A 27,732-nucleotide genomic window follows, 5' to 3' on the forward strand; every position below is an offset into this window, starting at 1 on the left:
CTGAAATCTCCCATCGTGATTGGCAGTGGGGGAGGGGCTAGTCATATCAGTCTATATTTCAATTCTAATTTATATTTAATTATATAATGAGTTTAAATAAAAAAAAAAAAGGTTCAGATTGGATCAAGATTGTTACTAAACTACTCTTAACTACACGATTTGTAAATGACAAAATGTAATGTGAAATATATATATTTTTTCTTAATTTCTTTTTTTTTTTCTTTTGTTTTGTTTATTGGGGGCAAGTGAGATAGTCAATCGAGGGGACCTAACCTGCAACTTTAAAGTAATGATATAAAAAGTTGCTTCCTTCCTAGCGAGAGGGGGTCGCAACATATCTACGAGTTATTGAGGCAGTTTTAGAAGATATGGGGTGAGATGATCTGCTGAGTTTGAAAATAAATTCTGCAGGTACCTCGTGTGAATTAAGACTCACAGAAATACAGCCACAATTATACAATAACTCACAGGGTATGGTGGGGGGGACCATAATATCCCCATCTTCATACCAACAATAAACATTATATAAAAAAAAAAAAAAAAGAGGTCCCACCCATGTAATTATTTGCAACCTTCTCTGCTGGTGAATGAGTTATTGACACAAGCCCAAAATACAAAAGCCCAGCGCCCTTTGGAGCTGTATAAAAAAATTACTCTGTACTTAACTCTCTTCCTATTTACTAATAAGTCTTTCTCCATTGACCCATCAGTAGGGTCCTACTGATGAAGACCCCGGTGGACACTAACAAGAGAATGAGTATTGGTTGGAGAAGCCAAGCTCTTAGTTGACGCTATCATCATCACTGGCCTCTCCTCGATCGTCTTTGCTTTCTGACACGCCACTCTCATCAATGTTTTCTAGAGAATCGGCATGTAGGACGGACACCTCCGAAAGACTGATGGTGGGCAGGTTGTTCTGCTCAGGATGCAGCCAAGGCTTGTGCTGGGGATTGTGTTTCTTCTTCCAGTCGGGATATTTCAGACAAGCTTTGTACATCTTCTTCATGGCCTGGAAATAGATGAGATGAAACTAAATCAGATTAGGATTTAGGGTAAAAATATAAAAATTAACTTGTGTAGCTTAATTATATAAGCTATCTATGACATGTCCATCACATGCCCTAAACTAAAGGGTCTTTTGAACATAGGTGGACATTCAGTATCTTATTCACTAATAAAATACAAGTGATAATTTGAAAATGCAAGGACTCCAATGGCCTTACCACGGTTCACAAAGGGTTATTAAAGGAGTATTTACTAAAGTAAAAATTCAAAGAATTTTAAATGAAAGGTCAGACTAGCCAGTCCCTGACAAGGAGTATCACAGTCACTACTGATATCATTTATAAAATATGCAGATTTTCATTTAAACTATTACAGTGGCAAATGACACATATTTGCGAAATAAATAAAATAATTCAGTGTGTGTGAAAGGATTGGTTTACGCTGAACGCAGGTTTGCAGAGTATTCCGCCTGATCTAGGACATACACAGCTAAAGTCATGTTTTCCAGGGTTAGCGATATCATTTTGGGCGGCTGAGCACAGACCATCACTCCATAACCCAGCTGGTTAACAGACTAAAGCAGATTGCAGTAAATTTATTTATAGCAACATGTTCAAAGTCTGCCAACACGCAAACACATATATTATTTCATTTTTTTATGTATTATCTGCATTTGGAAGATATTAAAAATCTCGGAGAGGCAGATTATAGTTACGGCTGGGTTTGGGTACGACTGATTTACCGAGCTTACCACGACAGTCTAACAGCATTCTTACAACTAGAAACAAATAGGATATTATATACTGTATACATATACACAGGTATCTATAAGGGATAATTCCTTGCTCTCCCTCTGTACCATTTAGTCATTCTAACATATCAACATTAATCACACATTCACTCACTCACCTACTTACTCATTCACTCACTGTAGCGGAGCTGCAATAATAAAATCCCAAATCTCTGCTGGGATTCTCTGAGGCTGGAAAGGAAGCCCATTCCCCCAATAACTGGCCGACACAGTTCTGGGAGTCAACTGATTTTTATTGAGCCACAACCGGCTTTGATGCCCAGTCGCCTACAAGGGATTTACCACACAATAACACAGGGGTTTCAATCCCAGGATCCTCTGTGCGTAATTGCCTGAGAAAATGTATTTAATTTAATTATCTATCAGGTACAGAAAATCCAACAAAATATAATGCACCCCAAAAGTGTCCCCACCATCCTCAGGAACCCCACAAAAAGTACATTCCCCAATAGCCCCGATCTGAGTGTACAACATATCCAAGAATCACTCAGATCGATTAAGTGAAACGGGAATGCCATTGAGGTAAAGTTTTAACTGGCTAGACACGAGGCGCTAGCACAGAACAGTTCCAGGGAACTAGGTGTCCTGGCCGGTCTCCGTTCGTGAGGTTCCTATGCGAATACCAAGCAAGGGAATCTCTTCATTTTAGGATACGAATGTAGTTCATATCTCCCGAATGTCGTTCGTGTAGGTGGTCGGGAAATAGAACGGTCTAAGTTCTACCAGCGTCCGCATGAGTGCCTAGCCGAAAAGCGTTCCAGGCACTCGATGACCAAATACCGCTGCCCACGTTCAGGAGACAAGATGGCTGCCATTTTTTTGTCTGCCACGTGTTCGGTTATACGAAATGGCGGCCACCCAGGGGGAACATTCATTAGTTATTTCCCTTGCGTTTTCGCACTGTGTGGCTGGTGTCAACGTTCTAATGGGGTACAGGGGTGGTCCTCGTTCAGGAGACAAAAGGATTCCGTTCGTTTGAAGTCTCCCGAACGACAAAGGAATAAAACACACAAAATAACCAGGGAAATCACAGGAATAGGTGGCCAGGTCCGCCACACTCACTCCCTCATTCACTCTCACAATTACTGGAAATGCCGGGGTTCTGGCTAAACGGTCTGAACACCTGACATTAACAGTAAAACAATCATTCAGACTTAAATCCCCTCCTACCTGAATAATGCAGGGGTTACATTCACCCTTCGCCCAACATAACGATCTAACATGCAGTATATTTTTTTTAAACAGTCAATTCTATGAGATTTATAGAGAATTTGAGGCCAAAATACAGTCTGGATTAAAAAAAAAATCAGCAACAATCAAAATCACAGCCATGAAGGATAATATTTAGCAGAAATAATACTGACCTGATCCTTACAGGCATTGTGCTGGTTGGTGATTTCTGATTCACCCTAAATTTAGCCTAAAATCATGTATTCCCTTTACAATTCCCCGTTTCACTCTGAAAGTAATATCGTGTCACTCTTAGTATTTTACATTCCTAACTCACATACTTTAATCAGAACACTGAGACAATTGCTGGCGCCGTTTATAAAGTGTGATGTCATGAATGGTTTGTGACATCATATGTGTTTTGTAGAAAGCTTTACAGGCCAGCTCCACCTGATCACCGCAGGATTACATCCCGGCACTGGCCTGCAGGCCATGGTACAAAACATTAATATGAAAATATGGAATGGGCAATAACGCATGATATGTAATCTAGGAAGTGACCGCATTTACTGTCTGTATCCAATTTGTCACTTCAGTAATAACGGACTAATAAAATATACAGAGATTGTCCCCAAAACTGTGACTTATGGAGAGACAGCCTGCCAACTGCCAACGTTGGACCGGAATTTTAAAGCTGGGGACACCCTTCTGAGGTGGCGATTTTTTCCATTTGGGTATCTGAGGCCTAGAATTTACAGTTCTTTTATGAATTCTCCTATATAGGAAGCTGAGCAGGGCCCTCTTCACCCTTTATATATGTCAGCATTAATTGGTCGGTCAGTTGCTTGCTGAGAGATATTCCCATTGTATTTACATCACCACAGACTATGTTGGAGCCATATAAAAGCTAGTAATAATATTTCTCTATAAGTGCCAGTTTAGTAGTAGAATAAACACCATTAGATTTAAACAGAATTGATCACGGTGAGGTAAAGTACGAAGGTTCTCCCTAATTGTTTCCTTACCTTTGGGGCAAGAAACTGCGAGGATTTGTTCACAACCCACTTCGGCAAGGAACCTAAATAGAGAGCGGAGAGTGGACTGTATAAATTGTCTTTTACACACAGGTATACTGTACACAATATAAATATATAGAAACAATGAAGATAAGAGCCCTCGCTGGGTCTATCAGAGTATTAGTGAAATGTATTCCGACATTCTTCAATTAATGTCTGGGTTGTTGGATGCCTTCTGAACAATTAATATTCACATTTCTCTGCATATTATAGTTAATAGCTCTGTCAGTCACAGCAAAGAGACGTGTTTCAGGGCTAATTACTAAAGTAAGGCATTTAGACATATTTGGAGGCAGAGCGGGCAGCTTCAGCGAAGTAGTGAAAATGGCGTAAATAATCTTTATTAAACTTAAAGGGACACTATAGTCACCAAAACAACAAAACAACTTTAGCTTAATGAAGCAGTTTTGGTGTATAGAACATGCCCCTGCAGCCTCACTGCTCAATCCTCTGCCATTTAGGAGTTAAATCCCTTTGTTTATGAACCCTAGTCACACCTCCCTGCATGTGACTTGCACATCCTTCCTAAACACTTCCTGTAAAGAGTCATCTATTGCAGATTCTGTTTAAGTTAGTATTTCTTATCTGGTAGAGGTGCCTTCTGTGTGTGAGTATAGTTCAATTTAAAATGTAATTTACAGAGCAGGAGTTAGGAACTTCTAAAGTACGTTTAAGATCCATTTTTTTTTCATGCAGGCAGTGTGATTCTCAGCCAGGGGTTAGTGTGGCTATGGCTGCATAAACAGAAACAAAAATGATTTAACTCATACCTGGCAAAGAACATGCAGGGCGTGTTTTATCCACCAAAACTGCATCATTGACATAAAGTTGTTTTGGTGCCTATAGTGTCTCTTCAATTGTTAGCAGAAAAGGGTGGTGACAGTGATAGAAGGGAACCTGTAGTCCTGAAACGTTTCAGTCTTTCTGTATTAAATGCCCTCGCCGTGCCTTAATCAAAATCACAAAAAATCTCTAAAAAAATATCAATGTAGTTACAGTAATGCTCCAAGCACCATAACCACTACAGTGTATTATAGTAGTTATGGTGTCATGAGTGCACTAGTCCTCCCAAGGTAAGTAGTCATCAAACGGTTTACAGTCCCCGGTCCCTGCCTCTCTCTGCTTTAAGAGTCTCTTGCATTAAGCCCTTTCAGTGCCGGCTTAGCTCATTGGCTAAAAGAGAGTCAGGTGATCACTCTCAGCCAATGAGCTAAGCCCTACACCGCCATATTTAGCTTACACTTCTCTGTCAGAAGTAGTGGAGGCTGGGAATGGCTTCTGGTGGACCCCAGTCATATCATTACTGACTTGCAATGACATCCCTGACGACTTACAATGGGGAATGGGGGGCACTGTAGTGGTTATGGTTCTTTGAGTGTTCTTTTAAAAATCAATGGGAACTGCTCGAGCAGGTGTATGGGAACCCCGGAGGGACTATCCGTGCAGTACTGCAATGTGACATTGGCCATTCATTGGTTTTATATTGGTAATGTGCTGGCTGAGGAGTTCTGCTACGAAATGAAAAGGGAATCAAACGTGTTAATTCAGGGATTTTGTTCTGAGATTTACTATATACCCCAGTGTATACATGCACAACCCATCAGCATCTTACAGAGCCTAGAACTCACCTCTGGGGTCTACCTGTGCAAGGTAGGTGAGAGTACAGCCCTTGGCCCCACCACTCTGAATGAGGTACCCGGTCATGATGGAGACAGCCCTCACCAGATCCTTCTTTGGGGGATATTTCTAGAAAGAACGAAAGGAAGAGAGAATGAGAAGATGTTTCCAATCCTGCAAACCAGAGACATGGCTGATAGCGCACAATATACCGGCAGCCCGAACACGGCCGGTACTACGAGCAGGGGGCGCCATGCGGCCAAAACAGCTCACACATGGCTGGTACTGCGAGCTGTACAGGGGGCGCCATGCAGCCGACACAGCTCACACATGGCTGGTACTGCGAGCTGCGCAGGGGGCGCCATGCGGCCGACACAGCTCACACATGGCCGGTATGCGGCCGACACAGCTCACACATGGCCGGTACTGCGAGCTGTACAGGGGGCGCCATGCGGCCGACACAGCTCACACATGGCCGGTACTGCGAGCTGCGCAGGGGGCGCCATGCGGCCGACACAGCTCACACATGGCCGGTACTGCGAGCTGCGCAGGGGGCGCCATGCGGCCGACACAGCTCACACATGGCCGGTACTGCGAGCTGCGCAGGGGGCGCCATGCGGCCGACACAGCTCACACATGGCCGGTACTGCGAGCTGTGCAGGGGGCGCCATGCGGCCAACACAGCTCACACATGGCTGGTACTGCGAGCTGTGCAGGGGGCGCCATGCAGCCGACACAGCTCACACATGGCCGATACTGCGAGGTGTACAGAGCTTTCACCACAATATTAATTACACTGTGAGTAGATAACGCAGGGCAGGAATAGGAGTAGGAATCTCTTTTTTTCCACGTCAGTTCGGATCAATACTACAATGCAGATGTCAGGTCACTGCTAAGAGCTTTACTCCCCAAACATCTTACCTACAGCGCTATGGAATAGGTTGTTGATATATAAATGAAATGATATCCACGTTTTTGTGTAGAGCCCATAATGTGGTTACACAGGTTAGTTACTAAAGTCTGAATTGCTGGAACAGAAATCGATGCTCCAAAACCACCATAGTGGTAAAACACTGTATATTGTCTGCTTACATTTTTGGACATTTCAGTAAATGCTATGTTTTAATATACTCACAGGAGTCTGGGAGGACAGGTTTCTGTTGTCTAAATGTGTGTACGAGTAACCAGCCACAGCATGTACTCAGAGCGTGGACAACTGAACGGAGCTGGATGATTACTGGAGGAACGACTACTTTCCTGTTTTTTGTACAAGTGTATATTTGTGTATGTGTGTCATGAGTGTGTATACGTGAGTGAATAGTGTGTGAATGAGTGTATATGTTTGTGTATTAGTGAATATGTATGTGTATAAGTGAATAATGTGTGTGTGAGTGAATGGTGTGTGTGTCGGTGTGTGTGTGTAAATGGTGTGCGTCAGTGACTGTGTATGTGTGAGTGAATTTTGTGTGTGTGTCGGTGTGCGTGTGTAAATGGTGTGCGTCAGTGACTGTGTATGTGTGAGTGAATTTTGTGTGTGTGTCGGTGTGCGTGTGTAAATGGTGTGCGTCAGTGACTGTGTATGTGTGAGTGAATTTTGTGTGTGTCGGAGAGAGTGTGAGTGAATGGTGTGTGTGTCGGTGTGTGTGTGTAAATGGTGTGCGTCAGTGACTGTGTATGTGTGTGTGAATTCTGTGTGTGTCGGAGAGAGTGTGTGTGAATGGTGTGTGTATGTGTGTGTGCAGGGGAAGGCAGACTATTACTGATTCAGGGCATTGTGATCTAGTTCTGATTATAAAGTCATCCAATGTCAGAGTCTAAAGCTGCAAACTCCCAGGATTGAGCGGGGCTTCCTGATCTCTCGTCATCGAGCTGCTGGAATTACACAACTCCACAAGCTGTCAATGGGCCAGAATTACAGAGTGCACCCTATCAGCAAATCAACTGGGTAATGTATGTGTACCATACACACAGACAGACATGCACATACAATATACACACAGAGAGAAATTCACACACAATATACACACAGACAGACATGTACACACAATATACACACATACATGCACACACAGACAGACATGCACACACAATATACACAAAGACAGAAATGCACACGCAATATATACACAGACAGACATGCACACACAATATACACACAGACAGACATGCACACACAATATACACACAGAGAGAAATGCACACACAATATACACACAGACATGCACATACAATATACGCACAGACAGACATGCACACACAATATACACACAGAAAGACATGCACACACAGTATACACACAGAAAGACATGAACACACAGTATTCACACAGAGAGAAAGGCACACACAATATACACACAGACATGCGCATACAATATACGCACAGACAGACATGCACACACAATATACACACAGAGAGAAATGCACACACAATATACACACAGACAGACATGCACAGACAATATACACACATACATGCACACACAGACAGACATGCTCACACAATATACACACCGACAGAAATGCACACGCAATATACACACAGACAGAAATGCACACGCAATATACACACAGACAGACATGCACACACAATATACACACAGACAGACATGCACACGCAATATACACACAGAAACAGACAGGCATGCACACACAATCGCAGGAATGGATTAACCGTCCTAGGGGCTAATGGAGCTGCAGCAGGAAATAATCCCACGGAGCCTAAAAAATAAGGGAAACAATAGTTTTTTTGCACTATTCCTCACACTCTATATGTCGCTGTGCAGACGGAACGCAGGATGGGAACTTAGGAGGGAAGCAGGGGAAATCATGAAATAATGATTTAAAGCTGACTTTGCGCTCTGTGTAACAGCCCAACATCCTCCTGCCATCATATCGTAGTGAGAGTAAACAATGTATATTTATATATTATATTTTCCTTAAATATAGATTTATTTGTGTACTCTATTGATCACTTCTCACTTGACCTGTGAATTAAATCCACACTTAGCGGCTGTCCCCATCCATCAATCATCATTTTCCATCAATCATCTCGTTTTTACAAGCGTTACAGACAGAACTCCAAGTCAGAAATTAAACAGTTTTGTGCATTGTCCTTTTCGGACAAATCACTTATCACCCAAAATTTGGATGAATCACAATTTTTTTAAAAAGCAAATACACAAGTCGAGTTAAGTAGACTCTTTATAATCAGCAGCACCGGGGACATTGATGTCCACACACAAAATGACCCGGTTTAGCGATACAGCGTCATCCACTAATATTGGCACCCTTAGTAAATATGAGCAAAATGGCTCGGACAAATTGTCTTTATTGATCTTTTATTAAACAATACACAAAAATAATCTGCTCTCATGGATATCAAACAATTGCAAAAGCAACACATAGTTTATCCCCAAATAAATCTTTGTTAAATGTATGTGTGGCCAAATTATCAGCACCTCTATGAATTCAAATGAGAAAAATAGATATGAAGTAAGCTCAAACAGGGTCCTATTGTTACTGTAACATTTTGGAATTGTCTTATTTATTGTTACATTTCTCCTTTTATATTATTGTAAAGTGCTGAAGAATAAGTTGGCGCTATATAAATACCAGTAATAATCAGTATATTCCGATTAACAATAATAATTAAAACACCTGGGTGACTAGGAAGCTATTTACTGAGGGTGCCAATATTAGCAAGGGGAACGGTATGATGTGTTCAGCTGGAAACATTTGAGCTGGATCTGTCACGGCGGACAGGCAGAGAGCTGAGAGAGTAAGTGACAGGCAGTGATTTACCGTCTCCTTCCCAAAGCTTGTCCGGATACCCAGGATAAATATCACAGTAACATTGTAACCTAGCAGCCAAGGGAACTCGGCGCATGCTCAGAATAATGCATGATGGAACTCACCGCGTGTTTAACAGAATAATTCATGATGATATAATCGTTTCCCATTGGCAGCCAGGAGCGTAGAGTGATGACATCACGGTTCTTTAACGGTTTAGGGCATTTCCCTGGGGAGAGAAAGATGTGAGATGCTGATGCATAAAGAATAGTTTCTGTTGAATAATGTATTTTTGTTTAATTAGGTTTAACCCCTTAAGGACACATGACATGTGTGACATGTCATGATTCCCTTTTATTCCAGAAGTTTGGTCCTTAAGGGGTTAAATATTGATAAAACTCACAGTGTAGGATAATTGTCAATAGCTTTCTACAACAGACAATGTGTGAATGCCCCGGAGTACTTTCATTCATGAAAAACCATGAATGAGGCTACTAAACCAGTTAATAGAAACATCCTGGCTGCTGCTATACACCAAGTAGATCTTACCATGTTTCTGAATGAATGAATTAATGAACGTATTTCTATTTGTTGGCAGTGAATCCCTTAGAAGTTGGACAAATGTAAAAAAACGACATTTAAAACAAAAGGTCCTTTGATCGATAAATAGATCTGATATAATGAATTCTTGGAGCAGCTAGATTCGTGTGCGGGAGCATGAAAGCCATCGTATTATCAATTAGCGGATCGGAGGACTCAGCTCGGTATGGACAGGGAGTTTATTTAAAGTGAACTTGTCACCAGAAACCACTTTCCATGATTCGCTGTAAATAAATAATTAAAATAAAAGTAATCAAACAAATAAATGAAACATTGGCTTTGCAAATAGACTTCATCAATAAATGGGGAACAACGGTCACATAGAACAGTGGCTTGAACCCAGACTGGCCCTGAATACAAACTGTGACAAAATATCTCTGCGAGGTTCTCTCTCCAATTAAAAGCAGATCCTATTAGTAAAGCCTGCTCTACCAGTCTTACAGGGGATTTACTAAAGTGAGAATGCAAAGTGAATCTCAGATTTAAGGCCAGAGTAGTCGAGCTGAAAGTATAGCTGAACATTTCCAGTTTGAATAATTCCGATGCCGTTTGTAGCCTGATGTACGTAACAACAGAAATAAAAAATAAAATGCTCGTAGACGATGTTTAGAAAAAGACAACTTTACAAAGTCATTTGCATGTTGTTTGTTTGTATTATTTCTGAAATTCCATGCAAAATGTTTTAGAAGTTGCTCCCTATCGTAGAAATAAGATTGGTGAGTCGTGGCTTTAACACGGGAAAGGAATTCTTCCTCTCAGAATTCTAACAGAGTACCAGAATTAGCCGAGCCGGGCCCTGATAGTGTGAGAGTTTTGGTCCCAAACCCCTCTGTCCCTCTTTCTATCCTAATGTCCCTCTTTTCTGGGAGCTCCATATTGTTTGTGTGTCTGTGCATAACAGAGCTCCACAGCAATAATACTCCCAGTAATGTGTCTGAGTGTATCACAGAGCTCCACAGCAATAATACTCCCAGTAATGTGTCTGAGTGTATAACAGAGCTCCACAGCAATAATACTCCCAGTAATGTGTCTGAGTGTATAACACAGCAATAATACTCCCAGTAATGTGTCTGAGTGTATAACAGAGCTCCACAGCAATAATACTCCCAGTAATGTGTCTGAGTGTATAACACAGCAATAATACTCCCAGTAATGTGTCTGAGTGTATAACAGAGCTCCACAGTAAAAAATACTCCCAGTAATGTGTCTGAGTGTATAACAGAGCTCCACGGCAATAATACTCCCAGTAATGTGTGTGAGTGTATAACAGAGCTTCACAGCAATAATACTCCCAGTAACGTGTGTGAGTGTATAACAGAGCCCCACAGCAATAATACTCCCATTAATGTGACTGAGTGTATAGCAGAGCTCCACAGTAAAAATACTCCCAGTAATGTGGCTGAGGGTATAACAGAGCTCCACATCAATAATACTCCCAGTAATGTGTCTGAGTGTATAACAGAGCTCCACAGCGATAATACTCCCAGTAATGTGTCTGAGTGTATAACAGAGCTCCACAGCAATAATACTCCCAGTAATGTGTCTGAGTGTATAACAGAGCTCCACAGCAATAATACTCCCAGTAATGTGACTGAGTGTATAACAGAGCTCCACGGCAATAATACTCCCAGTAATGTGTCTGGGTGTATAACAGAGCTTCACAGCAATAATACTCCCAGTAACGTGTGTGAGTGTATAACAGAGCTCCACAGCAATAATACTCCCAGTAACGTGTCTGAGTGTATAACAGAGCTCAACCGCAATAATACTCCCAGTAATGTGTCTGAGTCTATAACAGAGCTCCGCAGCGATAATACTCCCAGTAATGTGTCTGAGTCTATAACAGAGCTCTAGTGGGTAGGCCATGCTATGGAATCTATTTGCCCCCACAAGTAGCTCAGTGAGAAGCCTTAGCAGGTGCTCTGGGCATTTGCTACCTCTACAGTTTGCTTCTCTGAGTTAAACAACCAGGAAGTTGTCTGACAACCAGGAGGTGTAACAAGGTTCATTTATAAAAGTGCCAATTTCTGTTGAACACACTCGTCAGACATAAAGCAATGGAGCAAGCTAAACGGCTTCAGAGATCTTGAGTGTTCCTTTAAGAGGTTTTGTAAAGGTGACAAATGGCAGTAAAGCATCGCGATTAGAATAAAATATGTATTTTTACATGTAGTACTCAAGAAATTCTATGTTCCTTCCCCTGAAATCTAGACTTACACGCATAGTATCCAATGTCTGCATTGACTGTCAGTTTCCCAATATCAAAGGTCTCGATAACATTACTGTCCCATTTCTTCCGATATTCTACATCGTGGAGAACATCATATAATATATCAGCCGAGATATCCTTACACTCCATCTTGCACTGCGGAAAGAGAAAGTGACAACAGATTAATTATCACTGGCCAACAGATTACGGTATCACTGTGTGATTATTACAATATCACTGCATAACGATTACGGTATCACTGTGTGATTATTACAATATCACTGTGTGATTATTACAATATCACTGCGTAACGATTACGGTATCACTGTGTGAGTATTACAATATCACTGAGCAATTGTTACAATATCACTGCGTAACGATTACAGTATCACTGTGTGAGTATTACAATATCACTGAGCGATTATTACAATATCACTGTGTGAGTATTACAATATCACTGAGCGATTACTACAATATCACTGAGCAATTATTACAATATCACTGTGTAACGATTACGGTATCACTGTGTGATTATTACAATATCACTGCGTGATTATTACAATATCACTGAGCAATTATTACAATATCACTGCGTAACGATTACGGTTTCACTGTGTGATTATTACAATATCACTGCGTGATCATTACAATATCACTGTGTAACGATTACGGTATCACTGTGTGAGTATTACAATATCACTGAGCAATTATTACAATATCACTGCGTAACGATTACGGTTTCACTGTGTGAGTATTACAATATCACTGAGCGATTATTACAATATCACTGTGCGATTATTACAATATCACTGTGTAACGATTACGGTATCACTGTGTGAGTATTACAATATCACTGCGTGATTATTACAATATCACTGAGCAATTATTACAATATCACTGTGTAACGATTACGGTATCACTGTGTGAGTATTACAATATCACTGCGTGATTATTACAATATCACTGAGCAATTATTACAATATCACTGTGTAACGATTACGGTATCACTGTGTGATTATTACATATATCAGTGCATAACGATTACGTTATCACTGTGTGATTATTACAATATCACTGTGTAACGATTACGGTATCACTGTGTGAGTATTATAATATCACTGTGTGATTATTAAAATATCACTGTGTAACGATTACGGTATCAGTGTGTGATTATTACAATATCACTGCGTGATTATTACAATACCACTGTGTAACGATTACGGTATCAATGTGTGATTATTACAATATCACTGGGTAACGATTACGGTATCACTGAGCAATTATTACAATATCACTGTGTAACGATTACGGTATCACTGTGTGATTATTACGGTATCACTGTGCGATTATTACAATATCACTGTGCGATTATTACAGTATCTCTGTGTAACGATTACAATATCACTGTGCGATTATTACAATATTACTGTGCGGTTATTACAATATTACTGTGTGATTATTACATGGCTGTGTGATACAAAAGTGAAAATTGCTGCCGCCCAGGAGTAGTGGGAGTTTGAGTGCAGGACTTATTTTTGTGAGTTTGTGCATTTAGTTGCACTGCAGTCTGTATGTTTAGTAGCTCCGCAGTCTGTGTGTTTAGTTACTCTGCAGTCTGTGTGTTTAGTTGCTCCGCAGTCTGTGTGTGTTTAGTTGCTCCGCAGTCTGTGTGTGTTTAGTTGCTCCGCAGTCTGTGTGTGTTTAGTTGCTCCGCAGTCTGTGTGTGTTTAGTTGCTCCGCAGTCTGTGTGTTTAGTTGCTCCGCAGTCTGTGTGTTTAGTTGCTCCGCAGTCTGTGTGTGTTTAGTTGCTCCGCAGTCTGTGTGTGTTTAGTTGCTCCGCAGTCTGTGTGTGTTTAGTTGCTCCGCAGTCTGTGTGTGTTTAGTTGCTCCGCAGTCTGTGTGTGTTTAGTTGCTCCGCAGTCTGTGTGTTTAGTTGCTCCGCAGTCTGTGTGTTTAGTTGCTCCGCAGTCTGTGTGTTTAGTTGCTCCGCAGTCTGTAAGTTTAGTTACACTGCAGTCTGTGTGTTTAGTTGCTCTGCAGTCTGTGTTTGTTTAGTTGCTCCGCAGTCTGTGTGTTTAGTTGCTCCGCAGTCTGTGTGTTTAGTTGCTCCGCAGTCTGTGTGTTTAGTTGCTCTGCAGTCTGTGTGTGTTTAGTTGCTCCGCAGTCTGTGTGTGTTTAGTTGCTCCGCAGTCTGTGTGTGTTTAGCAGCCCTGCAGTCTGTGTGTGTTTAGCAGCCCTGCAGTCTGTATGTTTAGTAGCTCCGCAGTCTGTGTGTTTAGTTGCTCTGCAGTCTGTAAGTTTAGTTACACTGCAGTCTGTGTGTTTAGTTTCTCTGCAGTCTGTGTTTGTTTAGTTGCTCCGCAGTCTGTGTGTTTAGTTGCTCCGCAGTCTGTGTGTTTAGATGCTCTGCAGTCTGTGTGTTTAGTTGCTCCGCAGTCTGTGTGTTTAGTTGCTCCGCAGTCTGTGTGTGTTTAGTTGCTCTGCAGTCTGTGTGTTTAGTTGCTCTGCAGTCTGTGTGTTTAGTTGCTCCGCAGTCTGTGTGTTTAGTTGCTCCGCAGTCTGTGTGTGTTTAGTTGCTCCGCAGTCTGTGTGTTTAGTTGCTCCGCAGTCTGTGTGTGTTTAGCAGCCCTGCAGTCTGTATGTTTAGTAGCTCCGCAGTCTGTGTGTTTAGTTGCTCTGCAGTCTGTAAGTTTAGTTACACTGCAGTCTGTGTGTTTAGTTGCTCTGCAGTCTGTGTTTGTTTAGTTGCTCCGCAGTCTGTGTGTTTAGTTGCTCTGCAGTCTGTGTGTTTAGTTGCTCCGCAGTCTGTGTGTGTTTAGCAGCCCTGCAGTCTGTATGTTTAGTAGCTCCGCAGTCTGTGTGTTTAGTTGCTCTGCAGTCTGTGTTTAGTTGCTCCGCAGTCTGTGTGTTTAGTTGCTCCGCAGTCTGTGTGTGTTTAGTTGCTCCGCAGTCTGTGTGTTTAGTTGCTCCGCAGTCTGTGTGTTTAGTTGCTCTGCAGTCTGTGTGTTTAGTTGCTCCGCAGTCTGTGTGTGTTTAGTTGCTCCGCAGTCTGTGTGTGTTTAGTTGCTCTGCAGTCTGTGTGTTTAGTTGCTCTGCAGTCTGTGTGTTTAGTTGCTCCGCAGTCTGTGTGTTTAGTTGCTCCGCAGTCTGTGTGTTTAGTTGCTCCGCAGTCTGTGTGTGTTTAGTTGCTCCGCAGTCTGTGTGTTTAGTTGCTCTGCAGTCTGTGTGTTTAGTTGCTCTGCAGTCTGTGTGTTTAGTTGCTCCGCAGTCTGTGTGTTTAGTTGCTCCGCAGTCTGTGTGTGTTTAGTTGCTCCGCAGTCTGTGTGTTTAGTTGCTCTGCAGTCTGTGTGTTTAGTTGCTCTGCAGTCTGTGTGTTTAGTTGCTCCGCAGTCTGTGTGTTTAGTTGCTCCGCAGTCTGTGTGTTTAGTTTCTCCGCAGTCTGTGTGTTTAGTTGCTCCGCAGTCTGTGTGTTTAGTTGCTCCGCAGTCTGTGTGTGTTTAGTTGCTCCGCAGTCTGTGTGTGTTTAGTTGCTCTGCAGTCTGTGTGTTTAGTTGCTCTGCAGTCTGTGTGTTTAGTTGCTCCGCAGTCTGTGTGTTTAGTTGCTCCGCAGTCTGTGTGTGTTTAGTTGCTCCGCAGTCTGTGTGTTTAGTTGCTCCGCAGTCTGTGTGTTTAGTTTCTCCGCAGTCTGTGTGTTTAGTTGCTCCGCAGTCTGTGTGTTTAGTTGCTCCGCAGTCTGTGTGTGTTTAGTTGCTCCGCAGTCTGTGTGTGTTTAGTTGCTCTGCAGTCTGTGTGTTTAGTTGCTCTGCAGTCTGTGTGTTTAGTTGCTCCGCAGTCTGTGTGTTTAGTTGCTCCGCAGTCTGTGTGTGTTTAGTTGCTCCGCAGTCTGTGTGAATTAATACACAAAGTGCAGGACACTCAGCATTGCATGTTTCGGTGTCCAAGCTTCGCAAGGCCAAGGGCGAGTATGATAGATTCCAGTGGACCGACACGAGTGTCCCTATATTTAGCCCATTTTATTGATTTGATTTTTAGAATCCAGAATGGCGAGGAAGAGGTGAGACGCAGAGAGCTCGTAAATTTATTATTAATGTTGTGAAGGATCGCTTGCTGTGCAGATGCAGGCTCGGTCAGATGTTGAGGTTAGGTGACTATCAAATATTCTTTTCAAATAATTTTTATTAAAGTTTTACATATTTGTATAACAACAGGAATATAAACATTGTATTTGGGGGTAGGAAGGGAAACTTGGAAATGGAAAAGAATGACCATCCAGTATTACAATAGGCATAACAGTGTATATGGCAAAAATAAAAATAATATGTTTTTACATCAATGCACTTTAATAACAAATATGTCAAAGACCATATGCTGTTTTGATTTTTTCTTCCCACTTGTCCCAATTATATTTTAATATTGGGAAACCACGCATATGAGCTCTATGTGATAATTCGTGTGCCTTGTTTTCTAGAATCAAATTAAAAACTTCCCTGAGAGATGGCACATCTTGGGACTTCCAATGTCTAGGTAAACAGGATGTAGCAGCGATCAAAATGTGACCGATGATTATTTTGTCTGTTCTATTAATGGATTCCGGGAGTTTTTTAAATAAGGCTAGTTCCGAGGTTAAAATGCTAATGGTCCTGTCCACTTTAATAATTAGGTCGTGAATCAATTTCCAATATTTAGTTAATTTAGGACAGAACCACCAAATATGGGCCATATTGCCCACACCCCCACAATCCCTCCAACACCGGTCAGAATACATATTGTTCATGTTGTGCAATCTAGACGGGGCTAGGTACCAACGATATAAAATTTTATAATGATTTTCAAAGTGGTCGGTGCAATACGAAATACCTTTTAAAGCTTTAAAAAAACCGAACCATTCTTCTAGATCGTACTGGGCACCCAGCTCCGTCTCCCATGACAACATGTGTTTTAATTTAACTAGGGGCTTGGCGTTATAAAACGAGTAGCATAAGGATATCGTGCCTTTACTAGTGGGGCTGCATAAAAAAGCTTTCTCTAATGGAGACATCTCAAGCGTTTTATAGTTTTTATCCGTTTCAGGTACCTTATATTGTTCTTTCAATTTGTCAATGATTACCTTACATTCCAACTCACATACATTCGTTAATCCATACTTAAGTTTCAATTTTTCCAAAGAAAGAATAGCATTGCCGTGGAAAAAATTGTCAAGATTAGTTATAGAGCATTCCTTCAACAGTTCTATTTTTAAGGATGGAATATAATCTTTCAATAATTCAATAGGCATTGCTCTATATAGGCTGGGAGAATGATCATTTTTAAAAACAATATCCCAGGCCTTAAGTGTAGTCTTGGTAGATAAAAATAACTTTGTAATTCCAGGTCTTTTCTTAGAGTTTAACCAGGGTAATTCCGACAGTCTAACCGGTAAAATTCTGGATTCTTCTATTTCCATCCATCTGGGTTTATCAACCTGATTGCCAAAGCTCACAGCCACTGCAGCGTTAGTGGCGAAATAATATTTGCGGAAATCGGGAACACCGATACCGCCATTCGATTTGTGGTGCTGCAGGGAAGTGAGCTTCACTCGAGCAGGCCTATTCCCCCAGATGAACTTCATAATTGTCGAATGAACTTTATTAAAAAATGATAATGGGATGGACAAAGGGATGGTCCTAAAAAAATATAGAATTTTTGGAAGTATCGTCATCTTAACAGATGCGACCCTCCCCAGCCATGAAAGTTCCATTCCGCCCCATCTCTCCATCTCCTTTTGTAGGTCCGACCATGCTTTCCTCAAGTTGTGATTATGCATATTTACCAAATTTTTACATAAATTAATGCCAAGATATTCCATGTAGTCAGCTCTCCAATCAAATAAATATAATTTCTTAAGGTCAATAGTTTCCGAATTTTTTAAATGAAATGGAAGGGCCTGAGACTTAGACTCGTTTAATTTGTAGTACGATATTTCGCCAAATTGAGTTAAAATGTCTTTGAGGTGGCTCAAAGATTCTTTTGGGTTTTTGACAGCCAGAATTATATCGTCTGCAAACAGGCCAATTTTGTGAGCGGATTCTTTAACAACAATTCCTGCAATTTGTGGGGTTATTCTAATTAGTTCAGCCAGGGGTTCTATTGCTAAAACAAATAGAATTGGGGATAAAGGGCACCCCTGTCTCGTCCCATTGGTTAGAGAAAACGTTTTAGACGAAAAACCGGAAGCCGAGACATGGGCGGAAGGTGCACAATATAGCGCCTTAACTGCTGTGATAAAGGATAGTGGTATGTTGAATCTTTCTAACGTTCTCCATAAATATCCCCAATGTATCCTGTCAAACGCCTTCTCTGCATCTAGAGATAGAAGCAATGAAGGCGTTTTGGTCATATTGATGTGCTGAATCAAGTTTATGAATCTTCTAGTCCCATCGGGCGCCTGTCTATCCTTTACAAAACCCACTTGATCCTTATTTATTAGCAATGGGATTAATTTGGTTAATCTATTTGCGAGAACTTTAGAATAAATCTTTGAATCATTATTGATTAGAGAAATGGGTCTAAAATTGTGGCATCTATCAGGAGTTTTACCTGGTTTTGGTAAGGTGACTATTCGTGCGCTCAAGGACTCCTCTGGCATCGTTCCCCCGGACTTATAGGAATTGAATAATTTGGTCATGTGGGGAATCAAAATTTCTTGAAAAGTTTTATAATATAAAATAGTGAATCCATCGGGGCCAGGGGCTTTTCCGGATGGCATAAGTTTAATCGCCTCAGCTATCTCTTTTGCTGATATTTCACATTCTAAACTCTCCAAGTGTTCTGGAGACAACCGAGGCAATGTCACTCTGTCTAAGAATTTATCAATGGTTGTTGCAGAAGGCTGGGTAAGGTTCGAATCGCGTTCTAAATTATAAAGTTTACCATAATACTCTGCAAACATGTCACTTATTTTAGTAGGATGAAACACTTTTCGCCCCTGATCATCAAGTAAATACGCTATTTTTGATTGTGCATTCACATGCCGGAGTTTGGATGCCAAAAGAGTAGAGGCCCTGTTGCCTTTTAAGTAAAACGTTTTCCTGAGACGTCTCACCATAAGAGATGTACGATCTAAATTAATTTAGTTAATTTTAGCCTTAATTTCTCCTATCATTGCTGATATGGAAGACGAGGGACCACATTTATTGGCCTGGTTCAAATTGTACAGTTCTTTTTCCAATGTTCTTAAATTATTGCTATTAAGTTTCTTCAGGTGAGACGCTCTAGAAATAAAATGACCTCTTAACACAGCCTTATGCGCATTCCAAGACACCTCGCCAGGAACCTCGGGTGAGGCATTTTCCAAAAAATAATCGCTCAAAGCTTTCTCCGTCAATGATCTATTCACAACATCGTTTAATAAATAATCGCCTAATTTCCAGGATCTATTCGGGGCTGAAGAAGCAATTTCGTCAATATGCATTATGATTGGAGCATGGTCAGACCAGTTAATGTCTAAGATATCAGATTTCAAGATGTGCGGAATTAAAGCGTTCTGGACCATAAACCTGTTTAGCCTGGAATACATATTTTTAGAAACAGAATAATACGTAAAATCTCTTTCATTCTCATGCATCAGTCTCCAGGAATCATATAAACCACATTCAATCATGTATCTGGAACATTTGTTTGCTAATCTGTCGCTGTCCCCTCTATGTTGTTGATCATTGTCTTCTCTAGCGTTATCCGATTCACCGTCCATAACAAAATTCGTATCGCCACACATTACCAAGCTGCCTCTCACATTCTCATTCACTAAGTCCATCAATTTCCTGAAAAACTGCAACTGACCGGTGTTGGGAAAATACACGTTCACTATGGTATAATCAATAGTGTTAAGTGAACCTATCCATATTAAATACCTCCCTTCATCATCCGTCATTACTTTGTTCGTCGAACATGCTACATTCCTGTGGAAGAAAATTGATGTACCTCTAGACTTGGATTTATAAGTGCTATGATATTGGACTGGGAAAAGCTTTGACATAATCTTATGTGTTCTATCATTTTTAAAATGCGTTTCCTGTACACAGATGACATCTGATTTGTTGGATTTTGCTTCTTTGAATAGTAAGCGTCTTTTGTGGGCGGTGTTCAGGCCTCTCACATTAAATGACATATATTTTAAAACCATAATTTATGGAACAGCAATACTTGATAAAGAGTAAAAGAACATTCAACTTTGTGAGAGTCCGAACAACCGCCTTCCAATAAAGAAACATCCAACAATACTGTCACAACAAACTCAAGATGTGTACATGTGTGTACGGGAATAAATGAACGAATTTGTGCAAGTCGCTGATGCCACATAATATGCATTTTTGTATGAGGTATTTCTGTGATTCGTGGTCTGTAAACATTTCTACCAAATTTTAAAGGATGGATGGTCAAAGAAAATATAAAAATAAAAATATCAACGGGGTACAAAAAACTTGGGTATATACCCCTATCAGGGGAAATAAACAAACAGTGAAAAAGGGCCATGAGGGAGAGCAAAAAAAGTCTCTCCATCTCAGGGTATTAGGCCCAGGTTGGGGGGAGAGAAGGCTGCTGGATACAAGGGGAGCAATATTAATGAACAAAAAAAATAAATAAATTAAAAAAAAATAAAACAAAGAGGCAGCTGTAAAATATGACATTTTGAAAGGACAAAAATCACAGAACAATAAAAAAAAAATAATAATAATAAAATTAAATATGCAATGATATACAAAAAAAAACAAGGGACCATAGAATAATATTGATTGTAAAAGTTTGGAAAGGTTTAAGTGGTCAAATCGGTTTCTGAAATAAACCGTTAAGTCTCATGTCAAATAGTCATTGGTGTGCAAACTCTAAGGACAGTCATAACCAGGAGAAACAAGTCAAAATCCAAAGTAATCCCGCTAAAACTCCAGACTGGAGCAGAACCCAAAAGCCTGTTGCAGAGATAAAGTTTTCTCAGAACCAAGCCATAAAAATCAATAGAGAATAGAGAAAAATCATGAAGATAAACGTGTATATATAAAAATAAAAAAATAAATAAAAAATCCTTAGTGAAAATAGGAAGAACATCTGAACTTGAAGTGTCGAAAGATTTACGACCGTGGAAAATGAAGACTGTAGCCCTATGAACTGGAAACTCAGGAAGTGTCTGATTTGCTTCTCTTGCTGGCCTGCAGAGGAGTAGATGGCGATAGTCTATGAGGCGATACCTGACTCCTATTCATGGATTGGATGAGTTCCATTCCTTCCTCAGGCGACGTGATTATAAAATTCCTGCCATCCATGCGGAAAAGGACTTTAACCGGGAATCCCCATCTATATCTTATCCCTCTTCGTCTTAGTTCCGCGGTAAAAAGTTGAAATTCTCTGCGTCGCCTCATTGTTTGGGCAGAGAAGTCTTGGAAGACCTTCATGCCGCTGTAGTCCCCCGTGAGACCTGACGTGCGTACTGCACCCAGAAATTCCTCTTTAATGTGGTAATAGTGAAATCTCACTATCACATCTTTGGGTGCAGCCGCAGGCGCATTACCAGGTTTAGGCAATCTATGGATGCGGTCCAATAGCAGATCCGTATTTTTAGCAGTTGGTAGAGCTGCCTTCACCATTGCCTGGAAATAACTTTGTAATTCCAGAGAGTCTATATTTTCAGGGATCCCCCTGATCCTTAGGTTATTACGCCTACTTCTATCCTCGGCGTCCGCTAATTTTTCCGCCTGTTGGTGTACTTGCTTCTGAAGCTCTTTTACAGTTTCAACCAAATCCAGGTGAGATTGCTCTTGAGAGTGCAATCTATTCTCTATTATCTCCGTCCGCTGATTAATGCCCTCCATGGCTCCATACAAAGTGTCAAAGTCTTTCTTAAAGTCGTTTTTCAGATCGACTCTCAAGTCTTTAATGAGTTGTATTATCATGCCTGCTGATGGTGGCAGATCATCTGCCAATTCAGGTGGCATATTAGGATTGTAAGTCGCTGCCATAAACGTGGTGGTAGCCATATTGGAGGTGGCAGTGGCCATCTTGGGAGTGGAATACACACTGTCTGGTCTGGCAGCCATCTTTGTTGTGGCATCATGACTTTTTCTCTGTGGTAGTGCAGAGAAATTACTGGTTTTGAGCATTTCAGCTCCTAATTCCATATCTTGGACCTCTGGGCTTTCCATAGCCCTTACTGTGCCTTTAAGAGTTTGGGGTCGGATAGCAGAGCCCCCCCCCCTCCGGGACCGACAACCTAGAGGCCGAGGATCCCGATGGGGAGCGAGACCTCACACTATCCCCCCCTTTACTTGCAGCCCGGTCACTTTTGTAAGTGAGTGACCGGGCTGCTCTATGCTGAGACCGCGAGCGGCTTGCTGGGTGGTCCTTGCCGCTCGCGGGAGACACAGCTTTGTGCTCCGAGCATGCTGAGTGCTCGGAGCACTCTGAGCCGCACACAGAGGTGTCGGCTAGTGCGGCCGCGGTCCCGCCGCTCTCTGGATGCCGCGAGCGGGTCGCGACCGCACAGGCATAAGTTTTGGCATGTGAGACCGGGAGGGAGGTGGGGAGGGATTTCCCCGGCGCCACCAACGATATTTTAAGCGGCGAAACCAGCCGCGAGCCAGGCTTGGAGGCAGGGGAGTGAGCCTGGGCACCCTTACTCACCCCAGCAGCTCCTGCTCCCGATTTCTTCGTGACAGGTGCGGATTTTTCAACTTTCTTAAGTTTCTCCATGTTAGGAATTGTATTAGGTGTTAGTATTTATATGTAGAATTTCTTCATTTAAATTAAATTGGTGCTTTATGGACAAAATTGCCCCCCTTGTCCAGGAGCCTCTCTAAAACGTGGCCATCTAAGATGGTGGCCAAGACACGCCCCCACTATCAAATATTCTGTACTCTGCCCTTGGGTTTTTACGTCCAAGATGCATTATCTTGCACTTATCCACATTAAATGTCAGTTGCCACAACTCTGACCATTTTTCTAGTTTACCTAAATCATTTGCGATTTGGCTTATCCCTCCTGGAACATCAACCCTGTTACATATCTTAGTATCATCCGCAAAAAGACACACCTTACCATCAAGACCTTCTGCAATATCACTAATAGAAATATTAAAGAGAATGGGTCCAAGTACAGATCCCTGAGGTACCCCACTGGTGACAAGCCCAAGCTTCGAATATACTCCATTGACTACAACCCTCTGTTGCCTGTCACTCAGCCACTGCCTCACCCATTCAAGGCGCCCTTAATATTAATATCACCAGGTTCAAGGCGCCCTTAATATTTCAATAATTTTCCAAGGCGCCCCAAGTCAAAATTTCTAGGTTATATATCTGTACAGCGCTGCGGCATTTACTGGCGTTACAGTATAATGTACAGTGTTGGTGTTTGACGGGGTGCTTGTATATAGTTATTGTGTTTTAGTACAGGGGTGTGTTTGTATGTAATGTTTGATTGCAGGGGTTTGTCTAAATGCAATGTTCACTTTTAAATGTGGGTGTACATTTGTGTGAAGTATGTGTGTTTGAGTGAAGGGGTGTTGTATATCCTTTTGGAGTTTGAATGCAGGGGTGTGTTTGTATGTAATATTTGTGTTAGCTTTCGGGAGTGTGTTTGTGTGTTGTGCCGGTGTATGACTGCTTGGATGTATTCACATACACTACCACATACATACATACTTACACAGATTTACATACACACAAATTCATATAGACAATGACATATACACACACACATAGATACACACTGACACATACATACACGCAGGGCCGGATTAACATAGGGGCTGATGGAGCTGCAGCTCCAGGCCCAGGCCCATGGAATAGGCCCATTTAAAAAAAAAATTATTATTTTTTTTTTTTTACACACTACTCTTAGGTTTGCCACCTGACTGGTATTTTACTGGCACAGCCGGTATTTGAGGCTGCCTGGACGTGCCGGTATTGCATTAATACCAGCAATACAAATGCAGGTATTTTTCTCAGAATAAATGGAGATTACTCTGCAATACCAGCACCGGCCAGTAGGGGTCACTGTGTGTGGAGAGAGGCAGGTATAGGAAGTTACAGCATATCCCTACCTCTCTCTACTACTCACTGATCCATGAGGGAGCAGCAACACAGCACAGAGTCCAGACAACAGCTCTACAGTAAGTGAGGGATGGGGGGAAAGATAGTAGGGACACATGGGGACACTGAGACACTAGGGGACACATGGGGACACTGAGACACTAGGGGACACTAAGGGACATATGGGGACACTCAGACACTAGGGGACACAGACACTAGGGGACACTGAGACACTAGGACATATGGTGACACAGACACTGGGAGACCTGGGAACACAGACACTTGGGGACACTGGAAAACATGGGGACACTGAGACACTAGGGGACACTGAGACACTAGGGGACACGGAGACACTATGTCCCCATTTCTCCCAGTGTCCCCATGTCACCCAGCCAGTGTCCCTAGTGTCGCAGTGTCCCCAAGTCTCCCAGTGTCTGTGCCCCATGTCTCTCAGTGTGCCTAGTGTCCCCATGTGTCCCTATATGTCCCAGTGTCCCCATGTCTATGTCCACAACTGTCCCCATGTCTCCCAGTGTCCCCAAGTGTCTGTCTCCCAGCCAGTGTCCCCTAGTCTCCCAGTGTCTGTGTTCCCATGTCTCTGTGTCCCTAGTGTCTTAGTGTCCCCAAATGTTGCAGTGTCCCCATGTCTCCCAGTGTCTGTGTTCCTAGTGTCTCAGTGTGCCTAGTGTCCCCATGTCTCCCAGTGTCCCTATATGGACCAAGTGTCCCCATGTCTATGTCCACAACTGTCCCCATGTCTCCCAGTGTCCCCAAGTGTCTGTCGCCCAGCCAGTGTCCCCTAGTCTCCCAGTGTCTGTGTTCCCATGTCTCTGTGTCCCTAGTGTCTTAGTGTCCCCAAATGTTTCAGTGTCCCCATGTCTCAGTGTCTATGTCCCTAGTGTCCCTAGTGTCTCAGTGTCCCCATTTCTCCCAGTTTCCCTAAATGTCTCAGTGTCCCCATGTCTCCCAGTGTCCCCATGTCTGTGTGTTCCCGGGTCTCTCAGTGTCCCCATGTCTCTCAGTGTCCCCATGTCTCTCAGTGTCCCCAGTATCCTAGTGACATGGGGACACACTGAGACATTGGGACGCTGGGAGAAATGGGGACACTGAGACACTGGGAGACTAGGGGACTGGGCGACATGGGGACACTGACACTGTGATACATAGGGACACTGAGACACTGGGTGACTTGCGAGACTGAGACACTGGGAGACAGGGAGACATTGGGAGCAATCCATCTATACAGCAGAATCAAACTGTGTGTAGTTTGTTGGTGATTTTACAGAATTTTCTCTGATGTCACTCCTTGTGATTATACAAATGATTAAGGCTGGTATTTTCCCCCAAGAAAGGTGGCAACCCTAACTACTCTTCACATACTCTTGCTTAAAGGAGCACTACAGGGTCAGTAACACAATCATGTATTTCTGACCCTATTATGTTAAAACCACCACCCTGGCCCCTTCTTTCCTCCCTAAGTATAGTAAAATATAACTTGTATTCAAGTCTGCAGCTGCTGGCTTTGCCTCTGAACTGACTGTCTGCTGACATCATCAGAAGTGGTGGTCTGAGCAAATTACAATACTTGCCCATAGGATTGGCTGAGACTGTTAACTAGGCAGATCAGGGGCAGAGCCAGCACAAGTCCAACATAGCCCTGGCCAATCAACATCTCCTCATAAAGATACATTGAATCAATGCATCTCTATGAGGAAAGTTCAGTGTCTGCATGCAGAGGGTGGAGACACTGAATGGCAGTGCTGCTCACTAGGCAGTACTGCCCCAGGAAGCACCTCTAGCAGCCATCTAAGGAGTGGCCAGTGGAGTTATTTTCTCTGAAAAGACAGTGTTTACTGAAAAAGGCCTGAATGGAATGATTCTACTTACCAGAACAAATACAATAAGCTGTAGTTGTTCTGGTGAATATAGTGTCCCTTTAAGTTTGGAAGCTTAAGAGAGAAGTATGGGAACAAAACCTGTGTGGACTGGCTGAAAAGAAAATTAGTTTAGGTAATGCAGACGTTGGTCTCTCTAACACTGTGGTGCATACACCTTTTCTCTGTCTCAGACTGTATACCAGGAACTTCTGCCTGCTAGTAAGAAGATAAGGAGACAAGTGGACCAGCGAGTGCTATGGGGACAGTCCTTAGAAAGCATGGAGTGAGCGCATCATTAGACGCATTTATGTCAAGCTCAGAATGCTGCCTGCATAGTATGCCCTTAGTTTGCCAGCCTGCATGATTGGCAGGCAGCCTGACTTGCATTCATGCCAGGCTGACCTTCCAATTCTTTGGACAGACATGCCCCCTTTTTGGGCATGTTCACCCCCTTTTGGCAGGTCTGGTCACATGATTCGCACCAGTGGCCACCCTTTTACCCCGCCCATTGACTTCCTGCTTCACTGGACACTGCTGTTAGGGGGTATGGATTTACTTATAAGATGAACGCATAAATTAGAGAGAGATTAGCATAGAGTATGTGTTTTCTTATAGTTGCATCCTATGAGTTTCCCTCCAACACCATCTCCATCAGATACATGACGCTTGGGAGGTATGACCGTTTTAGTGTTTTTGGTCGATAAGATTCTGTAAATAGGCCCATCATAATTGTCAGCACCAGGCCCACTGGGCTCTTAATCCGGCTCTGCATACACACATACACTGACCTATACAAACACACACGCACCCTGACACACACAAATATTGATCAATCCCGAACAAGGCTGACTATTATAACAATATCTCATATCATGTTCTAGAGGAAGACTGTGGATCCATCCAGAGCAAGGCTGACCATTATAACAATCTGTCATATCATGTTCTAGAGGAAGACTATGGATCCATCCAGAGCAAGGCTGGCCATTTTAACAATCTCTCAGATCATGTTCTAGAGGAAGACTACGGATCCATCCCGAGCAAGGCTGACGATTATAACAATCTCTCAGATCACGTTCGACTATTGATCCATCCCGAGCAAGGCTGACCATTATAACAATCTCTCAGATCACGTTCTAGAGGAAGACTATGGATCTATCCCGAGCAAGGCTAACCATTATAACAATCTCTCAGATCACGTTCTAGAGGAAGACTACGGATCTATGCCGAGCAAGGCTGACCATTATAACAATCTCTCAGATCACGTTCTAGAGGAAGACTATGGATCTATCCCGAGCAAGGCTGACCATTATAACAATCTCTCAGATCACGTTCTAGAGGAAGACTACAGATCTATCCCGAGCAAGGCTGACCATTATAACAATCTCTCAGATCACATTCTAGAGGAAGAGAATGGATCCATAAAGAGTAAGGCTGACCATTATAACAATCTCTCAGATCACATTCTAGAGGAAGACAATGGATCCATAAAGAGTAAGGCTGACCATTATAACAATCTCTCAGA

The 27,732-nt window shown here is 42.3% G+C and overlaps 1 protein-coding gene across 1 annotated transcript in view; it reads right to left on the bottom strand.

Moving 5' to 3' along the window:
* Positions 1-209: 209 nt before the first annotated feature.
* Positions 210-27,732, bottom strand: part of STARD10 (StAR related lipid transfer domain containing 10) — a 54,075-nt gene continuing 26,552 nt past the window's right edge. The window contains exons 2-6 of the mRNA XM_063432796.1: positions 12,286-12,433; positions 9,594-9,697; positions 5,691-5,808; positions 4,012-4,064; positions 210-1,009 (exon numbers count right to left, since the gene is read on the bottom strand). Coding sequence (XP_063288866.1) covers positions 782-1,009; positions 4,012-4,064; positions 5,691-5,808; positions 9,594-9,697; positions 12,286-12,433 — 651 coding nt within the window. The 3' untranslated portion in view covers positions 210-781. The remainder of the gene's footprint in view (positions 1,010-4,011; positions 4,065-5,690; positions 5,809-9,593; positions 9,698-12,285; positions 12,434-27,732) is intronic.

This window comes from Pelobates fuscus, chromosome 1, assembly GCF_036172605.1.
Source record: "Pelobates fuscus isolate aPelFus1 chromosome 1, aPelFus1.pri, whole genome shotgun sequence".
Classification (NCBI taxonomy): Eukaryota; Metazoa; Chordata; class Amphibia; order Anura; family Pelobatidae; genus Pelobates; species Pelobates fuscus.